Here is a 26017-nt window from a genome sequence, read left to right as displayed (position 1 = left end):
CAGGATCATTGTCCCGGCAAGTAATTCAGCGGTACCATGAGTCCACCCATGTGGGACCTGATGACATGACCAAGCAGCTGGAAAAGTGTTTTTATGTGGCCAACCTTTACCAACTGGCTGCCCAAGCTTCCAGGAAATGCATGTTGTGCCAAAGGAACAACCCTAGAACTGGACACTTGGCTCCACCAGGAGTTCAGCACAGTGGGACGGCACCCATGGAGGACCTTGTTGTGGACTTTACTGAATTACCTCGATGTGGATTGTATCATTATTTGCTTGTGGCAGTATGTACGTACACAGGCGCCCAGCGGACGACCGCTCTGCTGGTATCACTCCGGACCTCTAGGCACGGCTGAAGAAGTGGATGGGAGGAGCGCCCGCCGGCAGCGCTCCCAGCGTGCCTGCAGTTTGAGTAACACCACCTGATAATGTTTTAAATTCCGAAAGAACTCTAGTGTGTATTATTTGGTGTGAGGAAGAGCCCGTGGGTATTTTGACACCAAGTGCCACCTACTCTTGTGGGTGTGTGGTAATCTACCAACCTTGGGCTCCTTCCCCGTGGGGCTTGTGTTTGCCCTCCACCCACCAAGGATATAGTCACCCCGCAGGACTAGAAGGGTTCTATTTGCATACTATAGGATTTGATCCTTGGAGGTTTCCACGACCCCTTTTATCCTGATCGCCCTGAACGCCCAGGCAGGCCAAAACCTTCCCCAGACCCTTATCATGATTAAGGAATGGTGGGAGGAACCTTGGAACCATCGGGCATGGTGGATAGGGGTGACATGTACTGCCTTGATTATATGGATGCTGTTATATTTCTGTTGGCACGAACGCCATAGGTTTTCTGGAAGGAAGCGATCCCCCTCCATCCCCTTGATGATCCTTCTCCTATTTATGGTGGGAGAATCCACTCCCAAGGCCAAATGCTTCCAGGCCTTAAATCGTAATAGCATTTTCCCCACACATGAAATGAGAAGACAGGGGGCTCAGAGTCTCTATAACAAGTGGCTTCAATTGGCAGAAAAAGTAGCCCATGTTCCTGTACAAACTTGGGAAGGAAGGATGGGATATGTCCTACTAGACAATTTCCTCCCAACAGGGTGGCTCCGGGGGCTCTTTGCTATGCTTATGGGACCTTTGCTAATTTTGCTTTTGCTCTGCTTCTGTATTCCCTGCTTTTGCAACAGATGATGCAAAAAAATGATGTCCCGAATGATGGGACCCCGTGTGATTGCCCTCATGCGAGAGTATAGGCCTATCCCTGCGAACGAACCTATGGGTTAGGTTGTTCAGAAGAAGAGGAGGGAAATGAAGGGAGTGGGCAGGGGGGGGTGCATTGACAGTTGGAAGGCAACGCCCGGAGAGCAGGAGGAGAAATGCATCTGGAGCAAATAAGATATGCAGGTTTGACTGATAAGCGAAAGGAGTGCACTGCCAAAATGCTCTGGCAACACCCAATGAGGCCATAAGGCAAAGGGGGGAATATGATATGATACGTTACTGGTGGTGGGGTGGTTGGGAGGTGCTGCTAGGGTATAAAAACTGCTTGCTTACGTGTTTTAGGGGCCCCCAGCCTTTGGAAATAATTCCGCTGGTGGTCTCTGCGCAGATCACAATAAACTTTTTCTCCGAAGGAACTGAATCCCTGGTGCTTCTTTGTCACCTCTGCGTCCTGGGTAAGCGGGCAAATGGATCCCAAGTAATTAAGGCTTCATAATTAGAAGGATTCCAAGATGTGAATAAAGCCTTTATTCACACTTTACAAAAAAGTAATAACTGACCAGTGAAGTATTGGAAGGCATTTGATTATTTATTAAATTTCCCTTATGTGTGGTTATTGCTGCAGAGAACCTACATCACAAAGAATTAGGCAGAATTAATTGATGGTGCTGCAGTCAGTTTAACCTTTAAGGTAAAGGTAAAGGGACCCCTGACCATTAGGTCCAGTCGTGACAGACTCTGGGGTTGCGGCGCTTATCTCACTTTATTGGCCGAGGGAGCCGGCATACAACTTCCGGGTCATGTGGCCAGCATGACTAAGCCGCTTCTGGCGAACCAGAGCAGCTCACGGAAACGCCGTTTACTTTCCCGCCGGAGCGGTACCTATTTATCTACTTGCACTTTGACGTGCTTTCGAACTGCTAGGTTGGCAGGAGCAGGGACCAAGCAACGGGAGCTCACCCCATTGTGGGCATTCGAACCACTGAACTTCTGATTGGCAAGCCCTAGGCTCTGTGGTTTAACCCACAGCGCCACCCGCGTCCCTTTACCTTTACCCTAATAAATGTGTCATTCCATTGGATTCTAACGTAATAATGTTGATACTAATAGTGTGATTAGAGCACTGGCATACCCAAGTCCTGTCCAGAATAATTTCTTTCATGTTGTCTGCAAAATTGTTACAGCTTTCCATGGGAAGAACTAACTTGATGACATTAATACTTTTGTTTCTTAATATCTGTGTTATTTGCTATATTTCTCTATTCCCCTTTGTGCTGTTTTGCTTATTTTTTTAAAAAAACTTTTGCCATTCCAAGGATATGTGTTGGGTAGCAATTAACAAGTAGATAAACCCAAGGATATGAAGTATACAATAAAACCTGGTTAATCTATTTATTTAAAAAATTAAGCTTGTTTCCTTGTGAAGTCAGTCATCCGCCCAGTTCAAAAACATGGTCGTGCCATCATTGGTGATTGTAACCTTAAAGGATCATGAGCTTGCATTACTTTCTTACATGCTGATTCCTTCATCCCTTTCCTAGTTTCTTCAAAGCATGATCTCTGAATTGGCAAACCATGGTTTGAGCAAAGAAAGGAAGGAAGGAGAAATTGGCAATAATGATGAAGCAGCATCAGATTAACGCAACTCGTGTTCACAATTGCCAGAAAATGGTTTGGCTGTGATCTCTTGAGTCTGACCACAATTAAATCAGTGAAAATACAGTGATTATCACATTGATTTTCACACATTTAGTAACATTTACACAAGTGGTAATTTTAATAAGAATATGGTCTTTATCTTTTGCCTCTAATGAATTGTGTTTGCTTTATTTGTCAAAGTTTTACTTTCTCCTCAGGATTATGTCAGCTTTCCTTGCCAAATTTTGAATTTGCACAGTTGGCTGTCAGGATTTGATTGGCATTGGTTTACTTTAAATTTAAAACTCCATTAGAAGCAGGCGTGGAGGCAGAGAGAGGAAATATTTTGTATATTGTTATTTTTACTGGCCTTTGAATGGCAATGGCTAAGGTTTTCAGAAAAGCCCAAAGAAATGAAAAGTTTAGTAGAAATGCCTAGTGTAGCCCAAACTTAAAGAATATCCCATTCAGTATGCAGAGACGTTTTTTAAATATTTCCATTTCATAATAGTATGATTTCCTCTAGACAAACACCTAGGCAGTGTGTAAATGAGCATACTATTAGTACTAAATAAACAACACAGGGGAAAAAGAAGCTTTATAAGCAGCAAGTCAAGGTAGGGGTATTTCCCAACACAGATATGCATTCTTTTTGCTTGCCCTTTCTATTTAAAGGTGAGGCTTTTTGGAAACAAAGATTGTGTGTAAGTGTTTGTTGCTTAAAATAACATTTTGGCCCGTGCTGTATAGTAATGTTGTTTTCTATATATTTGCATTGGTTTTAAGCCATAAAACAACTGTACTTCCTAATAGCATTTCTATGCAACTGTATTTTTTTATTTTAAACTTTACATGTGTTTGAATGCATGTGAATACCCCAAAATTGAGTTACAACAATCTGATATGAGAAGTTTTGACAATGAGCTGTACAATGAAATGGTTTACATGTACCAGTAACTTTAAGTCCAACCATGGTTTAGTGTATTGTGGGTTCTTGGAGAGGAAATTGCAACCGCTGTGCTCCTTTCCTGGTCCTCATTCTACTGTGAGCTAAGCCATGGTTTGCTTTGGTCATCTGAACCCAGGCTCATGGCTTGTCTTCTTCCAAACTACTCTTGGGTTTACAGCTCAAGGTTTGCCTGGAGGAGACAAACCACAAGCTTGGGTTTCGACAGCCATGCTGAAGCAAATCATGGCTTAGCTCACAGCAGCAGGAGGACCAGGGAAAGAGTGAAATGGTGACAATTTCTCCTCCAGGGACCTGTGCATTTGTGCTGTTTGACAGGTTGGTTTAGTGCTGTATGCAAACCAGCTCTATGTTGGAGCATGTAAGCCTTCCAAACTGAACCTTATTGTGATTCCCTGTTCTGGGCCTGTAATCCATGCTTTTTCAATAATTCATATTCCTGTATGTGAAGAGGTTCACTATAGCTAGTGCCTGGATACATCCAGTCCAACCCATCTTCTTGTACCTCTTCTTAAGTAGGACAAATTTTTAGCTTTTAAGAGAATATGAACAACATTTTCAATTGTTCTTCACCAGTTTTGTAATATTGATAGAGACTAAAAAGCAAAACTTTAATTCTGTTTTTAACTTCTCATGACAGTATATTTATAAGATGTAACATACAGGTAATGTTCATTGAATGAGGGGAAAGTCCATGTACACTTATAGTTTGTTGACCCACAGGAGCTTGTAATACCTTGTTTAGCTTTTAGGAATCAGTTAGTTTTATATTTCTCACAATAACTGTTTGCTTTTGCTAGGCACGACCCTGAGCAAATAAATGCCTGAATTTAGACACTGAACTGTTCCCCTTTTTGCAAGTGCTTTGTTTCTTCAGACTCTACTAACTTCTAAAGAATCTTTGAAATGTGTGTGTGTGTGTGTGTGTGTGAGAGAGAGAGAGAGAGAGAGAGAGAGAGAGAGAGAGAGGCAGACAGACAGACAGACAGACAGTCCATCTGGCTATTTAGCAATCACAAGATTTAAGTGTCCTGAGCTCTCATATGGATCAGAGATAATCATCTGTCTTGTAAAAGGCAGGATAAACTGGGGCTGAAATCCTAAGAGCTAGATCATGGTAAATGAAATGCTATATCACTGTAACCATCCAGCTAGTGTATGTGTGTAGGCGCGTGTACTCACACCCATATATGCATGTATGTCTTGCTGGTGACCTAGAGAGTTGTGGCATATGACCTTTTCATTTGCTGGGTATGTGATTGCCAGATATGGTACTCCATAGCCAGTACACAAGCTAACCAGCTTCAAACTGTAGCAGCACAAGCTGATTAAGTTAAGATGGGCTAATCATACAAAGTCTTAGTTGCTCCTGTGCCCTAATAACCATAATGAGAAAAACATGGTGGGTGGGAGGTTAGGCGAAAGGTTGAGTTGCAAATATTCTATTTAGAATCACTGCAGGACACATAATTTCTTATGGGGAAATTGGATTTTGCTGGACGGGGGTTAGTGAGGGGGTGTGTGGGGAAGAGAAGAGCTTTTTCTTATTGAAGGGAACTAGGGGTCACAATAGGCATAGCTGTCAACTTTTCCCTTTTCTTGCAAGGAATCCTATTCGGAATGAGGGAATTTCCCTTTAAAAAAGGGAAAAGTTGACAGCTATGACAATAGGTGGAATTCAGTAATATGGGTTCCTTCTCCATCTTCCTCCCTTGCAAAAATACAAAGTACACTTAAGCAATGTAGTAGAACTACTGCCTTGTTCCTGCCATACCATCGGTTCCTCTAATCCAGTACTGGCTCCTCTGACTGGCATTGATTCTCCGAGGTCTCAGGTTCAGGGTTGTATGCAGCCCTGCTGCCTGGGCATCTGAATATGAAACGTGCATACCACAGACTTGTGGCTTCTGTCTTATACCTTCAAAGACGAATAGTCCTCCTTACTGCAGACATTTGCCCTCCAGCATTGAAAGTTGGAGGTGGGCCTGGGCAATGGAGAAGTGACAGAGCTTGTGCATCCCTGCTGTCTCTCCAAGGATTCTAGTTGAGAGTGCCTGCTTTAATGTGGTAGACCTCTGGGTTAAGGAGCTGGTGTGGGGATATGCCTCATATTTGGAACTCATCGTGATTTATTCCTGCATTACAGATATTGAGAGTGCTTTAGATTTAGAAATGTGACGCTTAGTTTTTATTGTCTGAAAACTTTTAAGTCCCTTCAAAATAGGTTGCACAGACTTGATGAGAACCAGGTTTGACTTCTTACACCATGGAGGCTGCCTTAATGGACCTTACTACCCCTCTTGCCACAGTCATCGGATTTCCTTATACCATAAAAAAGAGCCAAGAGGGCATGCAGTTGATATGAACTCTTTCCTTTATCATGGGAATCTTACATTTCTAGCCATCTGCGACTCTGTAAACAGGAAACATGCAGTGAGGTTACCGAGTTAGAAATGAAAATCCTGCCTCATGGATCATTTTAATGAATGGTTGCAATTTACAGGTTCTTTCTCCCATTTTCATTACCACCTTCCTGCCTTCAAGCTTGTCTTCTGAATATTAATAGAACAATGTTGTGAAATATGAACCTTTCTTAACAGGAAAAAGGGCACAAAACTGTTAGACAAAAGTACTGGATTCTATTCAGTCTCAAACAGATGAGCAGATAAAGCTTAGCATGGTGTTTTCTTCTTTCCTGTTTCCTATATGTCAGAAGATGTGCTTTTGGCTGTTTCCTTTGAATAGGCTCAGTGGACTTAAGCCTGAATTCATAGCAACTTTGGGGAGCCTTTGCATATTCTTATTGTGATGGTTCAGTGAAGTGTATTAGTAGAAATGGTATAAACAACAGAAGTTTCTCCTTTGGATGTGTTTTCCATGCCTTTGGGGAAAGGCCATGTTCTATAGGTTCACTTCACTTTAATTTTGGAAACTTTTTGAAAGCCTTTCCCACAGGGGCTTTAAGTGTATAAAGCTGTGTGCTTCGACATACACAATCAGAAAGCTTCCCAGTTCTGCCCTCTCCTCTCACTATACTCTCTGAAAAGCCTTTCCTGAAAGATGGAGGTCTCACAAAAGGAATGTGGAATGGGTTTGGCAGTGGGGAGGGAGCAGGAGGAACTGGTGAAAATTTGCTTTAGGCAGCTCCATATTTTTCACAATTCTAAATTGTGAACTATAACGATTATTGATATTTTGTAGAGTTCCTGCTCTGCTACACCTCTTGACTTGCTCCTTCTGCTCAAGGCGATGACTGTTAATGCACAATAAGTGACTGTTCTGCTCCTGCCCTCTTTTATTACACTGATTGTCAAGTGGTGTTTCCATAGGATGAACTTTCACCAAAGGACAAAGTGCCTTTCAAGTAGTTTGTGCCTTTTTATAAAAGGGGGTGTTGTCAAACACAGTTCCTACTGATGATGTTGCAACAGGAGGGCTTGACCAAGACTGCAATTGCCCTCTTTCCTTTTCCTCATGTTTGCAGTAAAGATTTATTCTGATGAATGCAGAGTAAACAATGACATTGATTCGTAAATGGAGGTAGCTTGGTAAAAACAATGGGTGTAGATTTAAACATAACCTTGAGGTAGATGTGGATTGTTTTGTTAGTACTAGTCTAAGGCTGAGCCAGAATGAAAGAACATTACCCCCACCCCGGCTGCTGCCAAAAAAAACCAGGTCATCCCTATGTGAAAAGGACACCCCCAACCCCAATTTTGGCTATCTTGTGGGAAGGAAAATATTTGCTTTCACCACATTGCTATATGGGATGTAATTGTTCTGCTTTGGACAAGAGGGGATTTGTCCCATGGTCACTTCATTGTACTGGGATCCAAACAGTATGATACCAGCATCTGGTGGTATAGATACTGGAAGTGTGGTGCAGCGTACCAGTTCAAACACAACTACAGAGCTGAAGTGGCTCTATTCAAGATTAGGCAGAAGAAATGAAACTTAAAACAAATAGAAGCTAAGTCAAGGAAGAAATGAGAATAGAAACACCCTGTTGGGAGTTGTTGCACTAGGAAAGGCCAGACAGACTCTGGGGGGTTCTATGCTAGTTCAGCCTGACCCCTTCCAGATCATCAGCTGGGCTACAAAATGCAGTTAGTGCCTCCTGCACCTGAAGAGATCCTTCTTAAGTTTCTTCGCAGCCAGGTGTGCACTCTAACTCTGTATCGCCCAGCACACCTTTGGTCCTGGGAGCTGGGATACACATGAAGGGAGAGGGTCTGTATCCATGGTGTGGTGTACATTAAGGTTGCAATCCCAAGCACATTGGGACACAGGTGGCGCTGTGGGTTAAAGCCTCAGCGCCTAGGACTTGCTGATCGAAAGGTCGGCGGTTCGAATCCCTGCTGCGGGGTGCGCTCCCGCTGCTCGGTCCCAGCGCCTGCCAACCTAGCAGTTCGAAAGCACCTCCGGGTGCAAGTAGATAAATAGGGACCGCTTACCAGCGGGAAGGTAAACGGCGTTTCCGTGTGCAGCTCTGGCTCACCAGAGCAGCGATGTCACACTGGCCATGTGACCCGGAAGTGTCTCCGGACAGCGCTGGCCCCTGGCCTCTTAAGTGAGATGGGCGCACAACCCCAGAGTCTGTCAAGACTGGCCCGTACGGGCAGGGGTACCTTTACCTTTACCTTTAAGCCCTACTGACTTCTGAGTTAGCATGCCCGGGGTTATGCAGTAACACAGTTCCAGGAATTTGGAAGGATGTACATTAAAATGTTCACAGATGGAACGGAAATTATTGGGCATTCAAAAATGGTTAAAATAATAAATCAGGATGAGAGAACTTAAAACATCTGGCTTAAAATGAGTATCATTTCTAGGTAATCATTCTGACCTAATTAGATGGTTGAATTAAGGCCAGTCCAGAAGTTACATGGAAAGGCTTCTATGTGAACTTGTTCTGATTGTGAATTACCGTACATCCAGTGCTTGACAACAGTTTTATGAACTGATTAATGATCTGTGTTCTGTAGGTGTGGGTTTCCGCTTTTCCTGGCCAGTAGTACTGTTAGCATTCTACAAGTGCTGCATTCCTAGAAAATTAGGAAAGGGTTCCAAAAGGAAACGATTGAGCAGCCAACTAAACAAAGTAAGAGCTAATATTCCTTTCTGAAAACTGAATCAGAAGTTATTTCTGTAAAACACCAGTCTCTTTGCTTTTTAGTGTGTCCATGAGACTTCTTCATATCAAGCATGAATTGAATCACCTAACCACCACATAATTACTCGTTTTGTACAATTGTGACATGTGTCAGAAGCCACCCTGTGAACCAACTCCCATTATATAAGTTAGGTAGTTATGATATGCATGAGCTGGTCAAGGGATTTCCTAATAATCTAGGTTTGTTAAGAGTGGCCCTCATATATCTCAGTTCCTTCAAAACCTGCTAGGCTGACACATCTGCAGCTGCACGGCAACCTCTGCTTCCCTGCTACATTACTATTAGTATTGTTATTAATTTATCTAGGGTTGTATCCAGTGCTCCATGAGCAGAGGAACTCCTCCCCCCTGCACCCCAAAGTGTTCCCCTACCTTCCAGAGGGTGGGCGGGTGGGTGTCTGGCTGGCTGCATGGGAGAGGCGAGGAGGGTTGAAATTCTGTCCAACAAGTGTAAGTCTCTTGTGCTGATGGAGCAGGAATGTTGGATTACTGCCCTAAAATTATCTCCTGCCTTTCCTCACAAAGGAGCCCAGAGGCACAAGCACAAGGTGATAAAATTACAGCTTTAAAATAAAAATGTATTTACACATTTAATAACATCTACAAACATTTAAAAGCATTGAGAGCATCTAAAAATGTGCCAAACAGCTACATATAATTTCAAGGTCATCAATAAAAGTTATCTTTCAGTATTCAAATGCTTGGGTGTACAGGAATGTTTTAAAGTTTTTCCTAAAAGTTAATAATGGGGGAAATAGATGCACCTCACCAGAGGAAAGCATTCCATAGACATGGAATTGCCACCAAGAGGGCCAGCTGGGTAGATCCCAGCAGTAGCAGCACCAATAGGGACTTCCCTGCTTATCTTAGAACCTAATATGGTTGTTCCTCAGGAGGAGTTCTTTCAGGTACCTGGGTCCCAAGCCATTTACGGCTTTGTACACTAGAGCTTAGAACACGGATGGCGCTATGGTCTAAACCACAGAGCCTACGGCTTGCTGATCAGAAGGTTGGCAGTTCGGATCCCCACAACGGGGTGAGCTCCCATTGTTTCGTCCCTGCTCCTGCCAACCTAGCAGTTCGAAAGCACGTCAAAGTGCAAGTAGATAAATAGGTATAGCTCTGGCGGGAAAGGTAAACGGCGTTTCCATGCGCTGCTCTGGTTCACCAGAAGCGGCTTAGTCATGTTGGCCACATGATCCAGAAGCTGTCTGCAGAGAAACGCCGGCTCCCTCTGCCTATAGAGCGAGAAGACCGCTGCTACCCCAGAGTCGGTCACGTCTGGACCTAATGGTCAGGGGTCCCTGTACACTAGAGCTAACACATGGACTTGTGTCACCTGTGCTGCCACTGCCTGTTTTATCACCCAGAGCTCATCAGAAAACCAATAGTTATACCTAAAGCTTTAATGCTTTTGAAGAGCACATTTTTTGCTTTCATTATTTTTAACTGCTTCTGAAGCAGGACTGATTTTATTGACACAGGGCCAACCAATCAGTATTATGCAAATCCAGGCTCAACACTGAGTGGGGAGAAAGGACCCCACTTAACCTGGGGGATAACACAGTATACAGGAATCAGAAATGTGAGTGTTCTACCAATCAGTGTCTAGATGCAACCCTTGTTATGGGATCCTCTCAAAGGATCACTCTGGGTGGCTGTTTCCCTCCTCAGCCACTGTGGAATAATGCACACAGCTTCAAAGACAGCATTATTCTGACTTCCAGATGCCCAGGATTAACAACAGGCACTTGGCTATCTGAGCACATTTAGCAGAAAGAAAGTTATATTATGCAGTGCCAGTTAGGAACTGCAGTTTTTTGGGGGCACTAACTAGGAAATGTCTGACCATTTTAATCATTTGTATTCATTATTTTCCCTGTGTGTATTCGATCAGCTGGTCTTGTGAGTTGGTACCACGAAATGTGATGTTTCAAATATTAAAGTTAAGCAAGGTTGTATCTCCACCTACAGAAATCTTTCAAATGTGTTTGCAGGTGACTAGAATGCTGGATGCCCACAAGTCAGATTTCAGCTTCTCCACAACATGTGTGGACTATTAAAAGCAGGATTCACGGGGAAGTAACAATAGCTCTACATCCCAATCATAACAGCTGCATTTTAAATATACTTTCAATGTATTTTAGTGATTACTGTCATTGAGGCAAATGTTGTCTAGAAGTGGGAATGAACATTCTATTATGGTATTAGTTTGGCTTAGCACACCAGGTTCCATTTCATTTTTTAGAAAGTTCATACTTTTCTAGTGGCAAAACATCCCCCCCCAAAAAAGTTATCTTGTACATAATTGACTGAAATCTGTGTTCTTCTCACTTTAGCATAGCAATGCAAGTACAGTGGTACCTCAGGTTAAGTACTTAATTCATTCCGGAGGTCCGTTCTTAACCTGAAACTGTTCTTCACCTGAAGCACCACTTTTGCTAATGGGGCCTCCTGCTGCCGCCACGCTGCCGGAGCCCGATTTCTGTTCTCATCCTGAAGCAAAGTTCTTAACCCGAGGTACTGTTTCTGGGTTAGCGGAGTCTGCAACCTGAAGCGTATGTAACCCGAGGTACCACTGTAAGTGTATTTTAGAAATACAGTCTAAGATTGTTATAATGTTGCCTATATTTTTTTCTCTGTTGTAGAACATTTATAGGGGAGAAGTAAATAATCTAGATTATCTGTCAGATTGATAATTAACCATTTGTTCCATAGAGACTGGCTTACTTTTTCTCTATGTGGTGTGTGTTCCACATAAAATTTCAGCAACTTTTTTTAAAAAAAACACCAAAGCATTTATTTGTGGCTCCCGAAACCAATGGAATAAGACAGCACTGGATTCTGGCAACAGTTAGAATAAATCATATTACAGCTTTGTTCTGTCATCATAAGTCTGGGATCTCCAGTTACTATTTGCAGGAGAAATGGCCATGCAAGGTTGTGTTAGAATGGCAGAAACCGCTTCTGATCCCTGATAAGATGCAGGCCATTGTGAGGAAGCTGGATGACTTTTCTGAGTGAGCTGTTTTGTTACATGTGTTTGCTGCTTATCTAGATCTTTTCATGCTCTTCTGGTATATGTGTTATCTTGCAAAATGATTGATTAAAGAGGAAAAGGATTACCACACTACAGGATAATTTTTTAATAAGATAATTATTAGTTTTAAATGTTATCTCCTCACCTTTATGTCCTCAAATAGCACCCTTGGCCACAAATAGAAGCCAGGCAAGGGGGATTCTCAGTAGTATCAGGGATTGCTTTTTCTTCAAAAGTGCCAGTTTCAAAACACTGTTTTGAAAGCCTGAATAGCTTTTAAACAACTGCATATTACTTCCATGTTCATTTGTGAATCCACTTTATTCTGCTTTCATTGTATCTTCTCCTGCCTCAAATGTTGCAAGCGCCTCAGGGCAGGAACCCTGTGCAATCAACACTGATGGCCCTCAACTAACAATTGCAATGATTAGCAATATCGCAACACACTTGCATATTTCTCTGCAGTGCAGAGTTTCAGAATACAGTACAAACGATGTTTTAAACAAAAACTAGAGAAACATGTAAGAGTTGCTTGCATTCAGTTTTTGCTTCCTGTCTATTTTACTTGCATGATTAAAATGGGTTCATATGGTGATGTTCTCCTTGATTAGCATGATGGGCTGTAAAAGAGTAAAAGAACGTGTGTGTGTGTGTGTGTGTGTGTGTGCATGCCACACCCCCACCCCCACCCCGCTTCCCAACAGACCATGAGTAGAAAGAGTCCCTTGAGACTTGGCGAGTAACTCAGGCTATTAAGAACCTGTCATTTCAAACAAAGGCACCTCCAACAAGCAAAATGGCTGAGAGTTATTAGATGCCTTGGCAGATGTTGAACTTGTCTGTGTCATTAATTTTGCCTTGGGCAGCTTTTCTTGTAGCAGCAAATTCCAATACATCACTCAGCTTGTGATGTGCAAATGCAAATAGACACACTTTTATTTTACATGTTATGTTTTTGAGATCATTTTATTTGAAATTGTAATGCCATATTTCCTCCCTGGATAAAGCTAAGCTAGCCATATACATATCCCCTATGCATTTTTATGTAAACAAATGGCAATGGCAATCTGATAAGCCAACAAACTAGATTAGGGCTTCTTATTAGATAACATAAGACGATTTGCTATGAGTAGTTATTATGGAGTTGAGAAGCAAAAAACTGGAATGTCAGAAATATTCTTTTATATTCACATTATATTGGACCCAAGGTAAAACCAGGGAAATGCCTGAAATTCTTTACATCCTGATTCCCGATAAGAGAAATCCACTTTAAAATTTCTGCAGCTAAATGGGCTGAGCTAAGTATATTTGATTGATGAGAGGAAATTAGAACAATACCAAAGAATATAGGTATAGCGATTACAATACAATTAAACACCAGAGGTCAGGATGTCTATTAATGCAAGCAGAGCTAAGTACTGGTGCCCTGTTGCATCCAGAAATAGCAAAAATGGGTAAAAATGATTGACAATAAATGAGGTAGAGAAAATGAAATCTCATGGGAAAATAATAAATGGAAATCACCTGAAGAAATCAAAGCAAAAATTCACAGGTTGAACATAAAGGAGAGAGAGAGAGAAAGAGAGAGAGAAAGAGAAAGAGGGAGGGAGAATGTCATACAGGTCCTCCCCACCTGATTGCCCCCCTTAATCTTGGCCAAACACCAGGGTTTTGTTTTTAATGACGTTTTCCTGAAATATAGTGACTATTACTGACTACTTGAAAGTACAGTAGTCGGGTATTGCCTTGTACACAGCTCAACACACATACAAGAGAAGGAGCATGGAAAGAAGTGGTAACACACCAATATAAATCAGGATAGCCATATTGCCCAATCAACTACTCTCAAGCATAAGAAATAAGATCCCAGATGATGTAGAAGCGTTCTAGGTCCTCCATCTCTCTGGAGACCCAAAGTTTATGTGTTATTCTTTTCTGCAATAGCCAAAGTCCATAGGTTTTCATACCAAAAAGACAAATGCTGATTTTTTTAATAAAAGTTTTGCATGGCAGGGCTAGTGAAATCCTATCTGCAGTTAGCACCCCATCAAAAGTTCTGTTTTCTAAAATTGGTTGAAAAGATATGTCATATTATTCCACCTTACCCCTTTTGTAGCTTACTTGCGGTGATGGAGAGTGGTAAGAGCAGCTTGGCAGTTCTGTGCTGGTTTTAACAGCTTCAGCTTCAGAAGGGCTATTGCAATCTGCGTTGTATGAATTATCTGTGTAGGATGAATTATTGTAACAATTACAAGGCAACTTTTTCCACCCTGTAAGGCTCAATCTAGTGGTACAGTCTTGTTCTACAGTATTTTGCATTTCTTGGGTGGGCTGGTGGGGAATACAAAAAAATTCATAAATCACTAAAAGTGTCCACATAGGAAGCTAAAATAGCTCTTCACTCCTTTATCAACAGCATATATTGGAGAAGCAATTATAACCTGTTACAATGCATCACTGAGTCCAAGGAGTTTTTTAAAAGTTGTGAGGTCTAAAAACCAACCATCAGTTTACCTTGCTGGGTAAATGACTCATTTCTTAATGCATTGTATTATTTTGATAGGACTATGAAACTTTGGGTTACTGCTGCATTCTGAAATAAGGAGCTTTCATTGTTGTTAAAGTTACTGAGGGTTAAAGTAATTGAGGGCTATTGGTGGTTACAGCTGAATTTTTAACATTCTAAAATAAAAGCAAGAATCTGTCAAGTTTGACTATGCCTAATACTATGCTGCACAATAACTTTAAGGACTTTATATAAGAAATATAACATTCCATCTGTGGTTTGGGAAGTTGCTTGTTTATCTAGGCGAACTATATTAAAATGAAGAAAGTTAAAGTTATGCATTATTAATTAATATATAGATGTATATTTTAAAGACACTGAAGTCCTACCTTTTAAGCAAGCAAACCTTTATTCAGCAAGCCTTTTAGTAGCTTTCCTATGGCACTTTGGTGGTAATTCAGGAATGCAGGGTCAAACAACAGCCTAGTCATAGAGTATTCCCTGAAGGCTTAGAGGCATTATGGCAGGCTGTCCAGGCTAATCATTTCAAGCGGCCCATGGAAAACCACTTTCTGGTTAAGTCTGCATCATCCTGTTCCACCAATGGAAAAAATTGAACATGAGGAGGGTGTGTAGCTTGCAGACAAAAATATATCCAGCGTAGCACAGAATCTGTTTTTAGCCCATAACTGCTGAACATTTTGGAGACTTAGACACAGTTTCCTGGCTTACCAGAAGCAGAAAAAGAAAGGGAGAGTCTGTGTGTATGTATGCTAAACGGTTCTGTGACACGTTTGGAGAAACGGACTAGAGCAGAAGCTTTGGGCAGCAGAGATTGGGGTAAGGAATCTAGTGGGACACGCAGTTTGCTCAATAAGAAAAGAAGTTGTGAAGGGGGAACTGGGCAGAGCGGTTCTGTTTGTGATTCTTGGCTTTGAAGTTTTGCTTTCCTTTCCAAACAGATTAAGAGGGACACATTTCCCTTTCAGCAGTCTTATGAGCGACTTTGCTGAACGAGCTAGTGGTTGCCGTTGTTTAAACCGTTGAGTTAGCTGCTATTCAAATTGTCTTACTGTTTGAAGAGTAAAAGATTTATTTCCTTACAGAGAAAGATTTCTGCAGTAGAGCTTTTATCCTGCCTGCATACACTATGACTAATCTGTAAATAACTCTTGCTTGCTCTCTTGGTTGTTTTTCCCTGAAATTTACAGTGCATAAATGCCTTGCTTAACTGTCTGAAAAATTACTTTATTGTTATTCTGTATTACTTATATATTAGATGAACACTTCAGGTCTGAACTTGCTCCAATATTGAATTAAGTAACTTTTTAAAAAAAACAACAACAAAGTATGGATGCTTCCTTCTCCCCTCCCTCCCTCCCCACCCCCCCTGGCTAGGATGGATCTTTAGGCTATTGCATAGCTTTTCAGATGGAATGTTATTCATATGCCACACAATACAACCATTCTAATGATACCTTTGCAGTTCCAAATGATAAGTATCTGGCAGCTGCTGTTGGAATCAACATGCTACAATAGATGGAGCCTTGGTGTGATCCAACAAGACATATTTTATGTGTTTATGAAAGAAAAATGCTACTGAAAAAGAGGAAGTGTCTTTATTAAGAGTGCTGATCATTATTTCCACTAGAAGGGAATTGCTAAGTTGATATGCCTCCCTTGGTGTAACTGGCATCCTATTCTAAGCCACTTATTTTGAAATAATTGGCTTTAGTGGCATTTGGCATTTTGTTCCGGCTTTATTTAAAACTAGTTTATTAGTTACAGGATAGCTCTGAATGGTCCCAGAGTAAGCTTTTTGTGCAAAATCAAGAAGGACTTCATGCAGCAATAAGAGCACCAGTGGTTTATCTCAATTCAGTGGCTGCTCTGGGCCAGCACTGGCATTCAAGGCCACATCAGCAGTGATGCAGCAATGAGCGACACCACTGAAGTGTCAGGCAAAAGCATTGGCTTTGGCAGAGGAAGTAGTTGATGGCCTGGGAAAGGATGTTGCCAGAAATACTTAAGCACCCTAGGTAGGGAAAGGAGAGAGTCTGTGACTAGGAGCTGCAGTATGTCAAAAGAGCCTGTGACCATTTAATTCAGCTAAAGGAAGGTGAGGTTGTGTTTTCTAGCAGAAAACTAGTACAGGAAAAGAGCCTGAAGGAGTAGGCACTTTTGTTTCTAGTCCTAAAAGTAGCCTTCTATGTTGGTAGAGTTTGCTGTTGGGGCAGGTTGGTCTTCATCCAACTACCCAAGGCAATTGGAGGATGTTCATTAGGCACGAGTGGGGACCATGATTCAGGGCTTTGCAGCAGATGGTGGCTGTGTAACTATATGATAAGACTAGAATGAAAATGCATAAAACCCCAGTGTGCACACAGGCATAATGGAAGCAGTGTCATAGTTGGATGGGTTTTGCACTTTTTAGAGGAAAGTGGATCTTTATAGTTGGGATTGCCTCACACTATTATCATTTCTACAGTACACTCTGCTGTACAGCGTACTTCATCCATCCATCTATTTGCCTACCTTATGGAATAAACTAAGGCTGTAGGTACCTTTATCAGGATACCAGATGTACAGGGATTTGGGGCTCAGTCTCCCACATCCAAACCCAACTGTCCATCCACTGCATCACTCTATTAACCCCAGTGACATGATATGGCATGATTGAGGTCTTCACTTTCTTTTTGTTAGATCGGATCTTATGCACTATTAATGTTCATACCTATCAACTGTTTTGTGTTCATGTGATAACTTCCTTCTAATTCTAAACTGCAATGACTTAGTTGTTTGCAATTAGTACTGTTGGTATGTGCTAATTTGACAAACCTACATTGGAACTGATGGCTGACCACAAAGTGTAATGCACTGGTGTGTCATTTCCATTATATCCTTTTCTACATCCCAAATTGAGAGGGTGCAGCGGAGACAGTAGGCAACAGCTGCATGTCATGTGAGTAATCATGCTGAATCTTGAGTATACCCAGAGGACCATTTCCAGGAAGACTGCATAGTAAAGTTGATTCCACATGATTTTAGTCTTATCTTACAGTAGTGCAAGGAGTGGTGATTTGAATTTGTTACTTACTGTGACTACAGAATCGGAAGGTCATTGCTATTAAGGAATAATTAACCTGGAAGATAAGGATGTGATTTTGCACATGTACTAAAATAAAGCGAGATGAGTGCCACAACCCCAGAGTCGTTTGCGGCTGGACCTAATGGTCCATTATCTTTACCTTACTAAAATAAAGTAGTCCACATTTAATCTTCAAAATAGAACACGTGAACAAGAAGTGTCTACAATTGCACTCTGCAATGTGCCTTTCTTTCTTTATTTTTGAGATTGCTGTTCATATTTTTTAGGCTGCTGATTTGTGGAACGTATGTAGATTCTTTGGTTTCAGATTTGGTGAGAGACCGTTCTATAATGGTGTCAAAATGGCATTAAACTAGAATACATAAATCATGCTTCCAGTTGGAAGAACTGAACCCTTTAAGACTAAAAAGGAATATAAAAATCATAATCATTTGTATTTGTGTGGCTGCTCATTCCTTGAGTTTCTTGGTATATAATTTAAAATAGTAAATCTGCCAAGAATATCATAGTAGCATTAATTTAGGGTGGGTGGGTGTGCGTGTGTAGGCATAGGAGTATTGCTAAGATTGTAGAAATCAAAAGCTCTGCTTTTGGTTTGCAATAGCATGTGACTAAGATGCCTGGTTTTCAAAAATGCAGTAAATTATGCCAGGAAGTCTTCTGTGAAAGAGCTGAAAACTGTTATGCACACATCTCCACTCAGTTGCTTGATATATAAAAAAGTCACGTGTGGCCTTGGCAGAAGGCGCATGAATGTAATAATAATGTAAGTGGTTTTGTCCTCTTACATTTGCAGTTTTACTTTTAATACAAAGTGCTCAACTTGACAAGGAAATATACTATATCCTTGTGCGGCTATCCAATAACATAATTTCCTATTGAATATCCTGCTAATGCAAACATCATGGTCATACGTGTGCATGAGTTATTGACATAGGATTGTGATGAAAGAAAAGCTGTTGTGAATATAGGGAAGAGCCCATCTAGTCCAGCATCATTTCTCACAATGGCCAACCAGAGGCTTATGGGAAGCTTGCAAGCAAGGCGTGGGCACAATAGCACCCTCCCTGCTTGTGTTCCCCACCAGTTGGCATTCAAGACCCACCCTATTTCTGTGGCTGAGATTTGTTTTAACTATTTTACTCCTGAATTTTAGATTGTTGTAACCAACCCAGGGACTGTGGACGAAATGTGGGTAATAATAATTATAAGAATACCACCTCTGATACTGGAGGTCTTGCACATCCATCATGGCCAGTAGCCATTGACAGCTATATCCTCCATTAATCTGTCTTAACTCCCTTTTAAAGCCACCCAAGTTGGTGGCCAACTGTTTATCTTGTGGTAGGGAATTTAAGTGTGGGAAGATCTTTATTTGGCTGTCCTGAAACTTTCCACATTCGGCTTTATTGTTGACTCAGGGTTCTAGTATTATGAAAGAGAGAAAAAACTCTCTAACCTCTTTTAGTATTAGTATTATCGTCACATATTTATTTATACCCTTTTTTCATGGTGGCTTATACATAAAAACAAGGTGAATAACTTAATACATCCTTATCATGTCCTGTCTTACTCGCCTATTTCTAAACTAAAACACTTCATATATTGCAGCCTTTCCTCACAGAGGAGTTGTTCTAGCCTCATGATCATTTCGGCTGCCGCACTCTACTGATTTGCAAGAGCTAGATTTACGCCATTTTATTTCACATCACAGCAGTGCAGTAAAATAACATCAAGTTTGTAAGAGGAATAGGTGGATGTGTTTGACTTGCTGTGGAAAAACCCATTGAACTCTATGGCCATTGGCCTTTAAGAAGCCAGCAACCTTTTTTGCGGGGGGCATGCACTATATATTTCTTATAAAATAGCCTCCCCTTACATTTCCTCTGTCATTTCCCCCCTATGAATTATAAAATTCAAGGTGTGGTTACACTTTTACATTTTGTTATTTATTCTAAACATGATCCATTTATATGATGTCAAGATCCCCTAGACCTTGAATCCATTTGTTTGAATAATGTGATGTTATGTGATAGTTGGCTAACAAAAAAAGAAACCAATTGCTTGTGAATATTCAGGTGCTTTGAATGGTCCTACCTGGGACAGCCCCCCAAATAAAGCTGAATCTGCTGCGTGGCAGAACCCTTGAAATGACCATTAACTGGATGGTTACTGGGTTGTGTCTGGGATAAAGAATTGGTGACAATAAACAGAATTCACTGACTTTATTAGGACCTAAGAACCACAAGAATGAGCCTCAGCAAACCATAGCTTATGCTGCCCACCCTCCAGCTGTGTTGCAAGGAGGTATTCAGGAGATTTCATTTCTATTTTAGATCATCCATAGCTTGTTGTGTTGTTCAAACTCAAATGTTCAAACTCAAACAAAATAAATTCAGGCTTAACTATAGTGTGTTGAAGCTAGCCAACTTCAGGCCAAGTTTATGAATCTAGATTATTTCAATTTAACCATAATTAAGTTAACCACAGTTTAGATTTTGGATGATGCGATGAACCATGGTTAATCTAAAATGGAAATGAAAACTTCTGATCTCACATTTGTGGCTCACTGGAAGAAGAAAGGGGAGTCGAGGAGAGTGCAAGCCTCACAACTGCAGCTCAGTCATGAAGAGATGTAGCAGGCAGAAATTTTCACTCAGATAGGAATGGGAGAGCCCATTTCTTTAAAGTCTGGAGAGCTACTGCTAGTTAGTGTAGGTAGTACTAAGCTAAATAGACAATGGTCCAACTCATTATAAGATAGAGATAAAGGAATGCCTCTGTGGCAAATCTAGCCACAGTGAGACAGCCTAGCGTATGAATAAAGTGAACAAGTTATAAATGATCATGCGTTTATTACCAAGTGTAATCAGGACTAAAACACATAGTTTTAAGTGCTGGCAATCTCTTGTGTTTGCTTTCTGCTGTTAGGAAGTTGCCTTACATGATAAGAAATAGTGCTCCATGACAGTACTTTTCACATGCAGTGCTTGTAGCCTTAACTGTTCATTGTGCTGAGTGTCAGCTCGTTTTGCATACCTGCCTTTGATAGATGTATTTATTAACCATCTTCATTGTATTGGTGTACAATGGAGGCTGTATCAGTGGCTTAAGTTTGAAGAATTGATGCTGTTATACTGAGGTCTATAACAGCAGCTTGCTTGCCACTTGCTCTGTTAAAAAGGATTATTCTGTGAGTGCACAATCATGGTAGAGACCAGATGGTCTTTGACTGATTCTTCAGACAAATTGGGCTTCATGTCCTCTTATAAATAGAAATAGGCTTCTGAAAGTTGCCTTGTGAATGTAGTTTATGTTCTTGTAACTTTGGTTCTGAATATAAATGCTCTCATTGGTGACTCCTCTGTGTTTCATTGGTCAATAGTCCCCTGGAGATTTCCATTTACACGGTAACAAGGGGCATGCGAAATTTATGTGGTGTTTTCCTTCCAATCATCACTGTTGTTTTGTCTGTATCTTAGCATTGTGCTGTGCCTGTTACCCAAAACGTACTTTATGTTGGTGACATTTATACATTGAAGCAATTAGTACTTACAAAGGAGGGGGTGTCATAAATATTTTTTTTTTAAGTATTTTTGTTGGTGTAATAAGATTGAGTCACAGCACTTTGTACAGCTAATTTTCTATTAGTGAAAATGTTCATGACTTTGTATACATTGATATTGTAGGGTATAATCTGGAAAGTCATTGTCATTTGTTCGCTGAGCTTCCAATGTGGCTTCTTTGTGTCAGTGCTATAGAAAGGCTTCATTAACCTGTAGATTAGTGATTTATATGTTTGAACAACAAGTTTGTGTAATATTATTATTTTTTTGTAAGTTTGACAAACATTACACACATTACAATAAAATGTCTTCTTTGTTTTTTGGAAAGCGTAAATCTCTATTCACCTTTAGGGCACATGTTCTTAAAATACTTAGGGCTCTACAAACATAGATTCTAGAATGTACATTAGATAGCTGAAAGTTATAAAAAGAAATAAGTCTCTTGTGTGCTTTAGAAATACAAACCTTATAGCAACGTTCTGCGATGCTGATCTATTTACTCTGAAATTCAGCTTTCTGTCTGCTCTCTGAATAAGTTTCTATTAGAGTCAGTTTCTCAAAAGCTGCTTTTGTCCCTTGGTGTGTGCAACGCCTGGTGCTTTCCTTTTGTTGTTGTTACTTTTCTGGCAGATCAACCTTAAAATACAAACAGAGTTTGCCAGCTGGTAGGATGAGTGAATTACCCAGTGGCCTTTTACCTCTGGGTCACAGCTGGAATTCAGATGGGATTGTGGATCGAGAACAACAAAAGCCCCACAGAGATTTATCAAACTATAATTTGAGATCCAGCTATTAAACATAAAACTTTGAATCATATTACAGCATCTCACTTGATGGTAATTTTAATTGTAATATTCTGCCTTGGGATACTTGGGCCTGGTTCAGATGTAATGCCTAGCATGGTTTGGCAATATATGAATGTGTCCAAGTAAACTCAAAATTTCAGGCAGATGTAGTTTGCCCACAAACTCACTTTAGACCATGGTTTGTAATCCTTGGATGTGGGCAAGTTTGCACTAACCATAGCTTGTCTGGCTCCACTGAAGCTGCAAACTGATTTGCTAAGACCCTGAAATTAAGGGAAGGAATATGAGCATAGAAGGAGCACATGAGCACTAGCCATGGTTTTTGTGTTAGCATGGTTAAGTCATTTGAAATAATTACTGCTACGTTAATGGTGTCTAAAAAAGCATTTTATAAAACATTAAATACAATATGAAGATGTGTGTATTAACTTGACTGAGACCTTACCCAACTTCTTGTTTTACAGGGATTCATGTGGAATTATGTGGGAAACTTGGTGACCAGCTATCAAGATAATGCCAAGGACACAGACTGGTTATTCCATCTACATTTGAGTGATTCTTCAGGTTTGTCTGATACAAAAGTTTTCATTTTGAACCAGGAAGTGCTGTGCAGAATGAAAAATGAAAGCAGCCCAGCAGATCTGAACTTTGGTCTGCTGAGAATCTATAAATTCAAGCCATGACATGGGTGCAGCACAATCTTTAAGTTACATTCAAACTATCTGTACTTTCTGGAAACAGTTGAAGACATTTTTGCTCCAACAAGCTTTTCCAGCTGGATAAATGGGTCTTTACCATGAATGTCCACTTGTTAGGGTTTTTATCTTGTTTTGAATGTATTTGTTATTGTTATTGTGTTTTTAACTGTTTTATTTATATGCAAATTGCCTTGGGATGGTATTTTAGAAGGTGGTTAATAAATTAATAATGATGATAATAATTTATAAGGTAGCTTCCAGGATAATTCCTATGCAAACTAAATGTGCAAACAACAACAACATCCCTTGTTTTGTCCCCATAAAAAAATCCAGATTAGTGAAATTTTCTTATAAGCAAATATTTTTAGAAGTTTAAAAGTAAGACTGAAAGTTTACTTTGTTAGAGTGTTTTAATAACCACAGCTGTTCATACTCTCTTGATTTAGTGAAAAATGGGGAATTCAGAAAGCCAATACAGCCTTCAGGGAACAAAAAATCATACTAATTCTACACCCAGTGCCAAGCAAAAGCCCTGTTCTCTGAAAATTCGCAGCATCCATGCTAAAGATGAGAAGTCCTCTTCCACGCAGGGATGGAATCACAGCACCAGTGGCACAAACTACAAATCTCGAGCAATAACCAGAAGTTGCCTTTCTCATTTCAAGAATACTCAGCCTTATTCCTCTAGACTTGGTGACACAGTAGTGAAAGTTTCAAAGGGTAGCAGCCATGCCAAACATAGGACGCACAACTTGGGAAGCTACAGTCAAGGGAGCAATAATGCAGTTTTGCCTGAGAAATTGCACTACATTGACTTTGAAGCTACCAGCAACCATGTCGCTTCCAGGGAATGTAATGGGCATTTCTTAAATTGCTATGGGAAGAAAGAAAGCCCACCATCGGATGACAGAATGAGTCCAAAAGTCCTCATTAAGACACTGGGGAAGTTGGATGGGTGTTTGAGGGTTGAATTTCACAACAGCAGCAGCAACAGCACAGTCTCCAGAGAGGATTCCAGTGGACCAGTTCAACTCTTGCGGTACTCGCCTACTTTAGAGTCTGAAAAGAATAATGTGCTTGAAGTGAAGGAAACATGTGGCACAGACTATGTTGGAAGTCACCGCCTCTCAGCCACTGATTCAAGGCTTAGATCCAGTAAAGGGAGCTCTATTAGCTCGGAGTCTTCATGGTATGATGCTCCGTGGGGAAATAATGGAGACATGAATGAACTGGATGGGTCATACTTGTCCAGGAGCACCCTCGATGCAAGTATCCAAGTTGAATTTCCCCAGAATGGCTGCAAGAAACCATTGAACCAAAGTTCATCTCTCTCTTCCCTCCGTGATTTATATAGGGATTCAAATCTAAGAAGCTCCCAAACCTCTGATATTGGGCTCTCTGCAGATTATATCAATGCTCATCATGCTGGTTTAAGCAACCGTGTTTCGTTTACCTCAGCCATAGACGTTCCTTCTAAGGTAGAGCACAGGGGACCTCCGCAGTACTCTTCCTACACTCTGCCCTGCAGAAAATCTGCAACCCTTAATGAAGACGCAGCAAAAAAGGAAACACTGAAAAGCCGTATGCGCAGAATCAGTGATTGGACAGGAAGCCTGTCAAGAAAGAAGAGGAAACTACAGGTATGTGGAGTTTCAGCCAAAATTTCTTTCAAAAGTACAAATATTAGTCCCTTTCCATTAATGTATATGACAAGTTGGTTTGTTGCCAAGTCTTTTTGTTCAGTGTGTGTGTGTGTGTGTGTGTGTGTGTGTGTGTGTAAATGATAGCAGTTTCTTTTCCAAAATAACTCAACTTCTCCAATTCAGTGGTCTGAAAATACTGATGGTTGGGAAAACAGACCACTGGACTCAGACATTTAAAAAAATAAATAAAAATATGCAATGTTGCTTTTCAGTTAGACATCTTCAGGGTGTAAAATAACCTTCAGACTTACAGGATATCTGCAAGATTGCTGATGTACCCATGCACAAAATTATAGCCAACTTGAGTGCTCAGAAAAAATAAGGATTTCAGAAATGTTAAGTATTTATCCTACCCCAGTTGAGCCACTGCATTGTACCAGCTGCAGCTTCCTCACAGGGTGGTGCCCACTTGCCTCCTTTCTTGGACTGTTTCATCAAACCTCTTGGCTAAGGTATCATGCAGGATCGTTTTGTAGCAACAGAAAGCAACAGAAAGGAGAGAGGAGGGTTGTGCGCAGGTATTGGAAGTTCATGTGCATATTCTCTTTGCATAAACTGAAACCCAACCAGCACTTTTTACATCATTGTTGGCATTTTAGAAAGCCCACATTTTAAAATCCATTAGCATTGGTGTCCAACATGGGTATGACGGGTGTAATCTATGAAGAATAAAGAGGTCCGAGATTAGTGTATGTCAGGGCTGGTTCTTCTCCTTGGACCTCTGAATAAACATTCTGATAGCAATGACTTTTTCATGGGAAGAATGACCTTTCTAATGACAGCTGCAGCTGTGGGTGTACTGCAATGGTGTGGCTGCATGTTGGAGGTGACTCATCCTCTCCAAAGCGTGACACAGCTTTTTTGATGAGTGACAGTTTAAGGCAGGGGTTGTCAACCTGGTCCCTACTGCTCACCAGTGGGCGTTTCAGGATTCTAGGTGGGCAGTAGGGGGTTCTACGGTTCTACAAACTGAATCCTCCTTCCATCTAGCACTGGTGGGTGGTAGGGAAATTTTACCATCAAGAAAGATGCATTAGTGGGCGGTAGGTATAAAAAGTTTGACTACCCCTGGTTTAAGGAGTGGGCAGTGTTGCATGCCATTCAGTGCTTGTGATGTGATGACCGGAAGCACACTGTTCTGTCCTTAATTTCTTTTTAAAGTTCAAAGCAAGTCCTTTAATAAAGGCTATGGAAGCATCACTGGAGAAAACAATGTAAAACATTTGGGAGGTTCTTCTGATGGCGTGGTGAACAGCTGCCTTGGATAGCTCTTTCAGTACTTGATATTATTAAGTAATTGTGTTCGCTCATGACTTACTCTACACATGCACATGTTCTATTTTAAGCATTTCGGTAATAGTGTCATGCAGGGATACTCCACCCAACAGAACTGATTCTCAAACACTATTGAGGAAGATATTTATATACCAAGATATTTATTTGGGAAGATTGTCTTAGAGCTCTGTGGGAGTTGATGGTAATTATTACCTTCTGCTATCAGGCCCTATAAACTACAGTTCTGTAATGATCTCCAGATAGACTAACGTACATATAAGCAGAAGATCTAGAAAATGAGTGCTGCCAAAT

The 26017-nt window shown here is 40.9% G+C and overlaps 1 protein-coding gene across 3 annotated transcripts in view; it reads left to right on the top strand.

The window, feature by feature from the left end:
- TIAM2 (TIAM Rac1 associated GEF 2) overlaps positions 1-26017 on the top strand; it is a gene marked incomplete at its 3' end in the record, with an annotated part of 132492 nt that overhangs the window by 32520 nt on the left and 73955 nt on the right. For 2 of the 3 annotated variants that reach the window (XM_081905118.1, XM_081905116.1), the window contains exons 3-4: positions 22494-22593; positions 23174-24367. In XM_081905118.1, coding sequence (XP_081761244.1) covers positions 23180-24367 — 1188 coding nt within the window. In that variant the 5' untranslated portion in view covers positions 22494-22593; positions 23174-23179. Of the gene's footprint in view, positions 1-15227; positions 15389-22493; positions 22594-23173; positions 24368-26017 lie in introns of those variants that run through there. The other variant, XM_081905117.1, reaches the window with a different exon arrangement.

The sequence above is a fragment of the Podarcis melisellensis genome, assembly GCF_964234715.1.
Source record: "Podarcis melisellensis genome assembly, chromosome: 3".
Lineage (NCBI taxonomy): Eukaryota > Metazoa > Chordata > Lepidosauria > Squamata > Lacertidae > Podarcis > Podarcis melisellensis.
The sequence above is the reverse complement of the archived record's forward strand: the minus strand, read 5'-3'. Positions and strand labels throughout refer to the sequence as shown.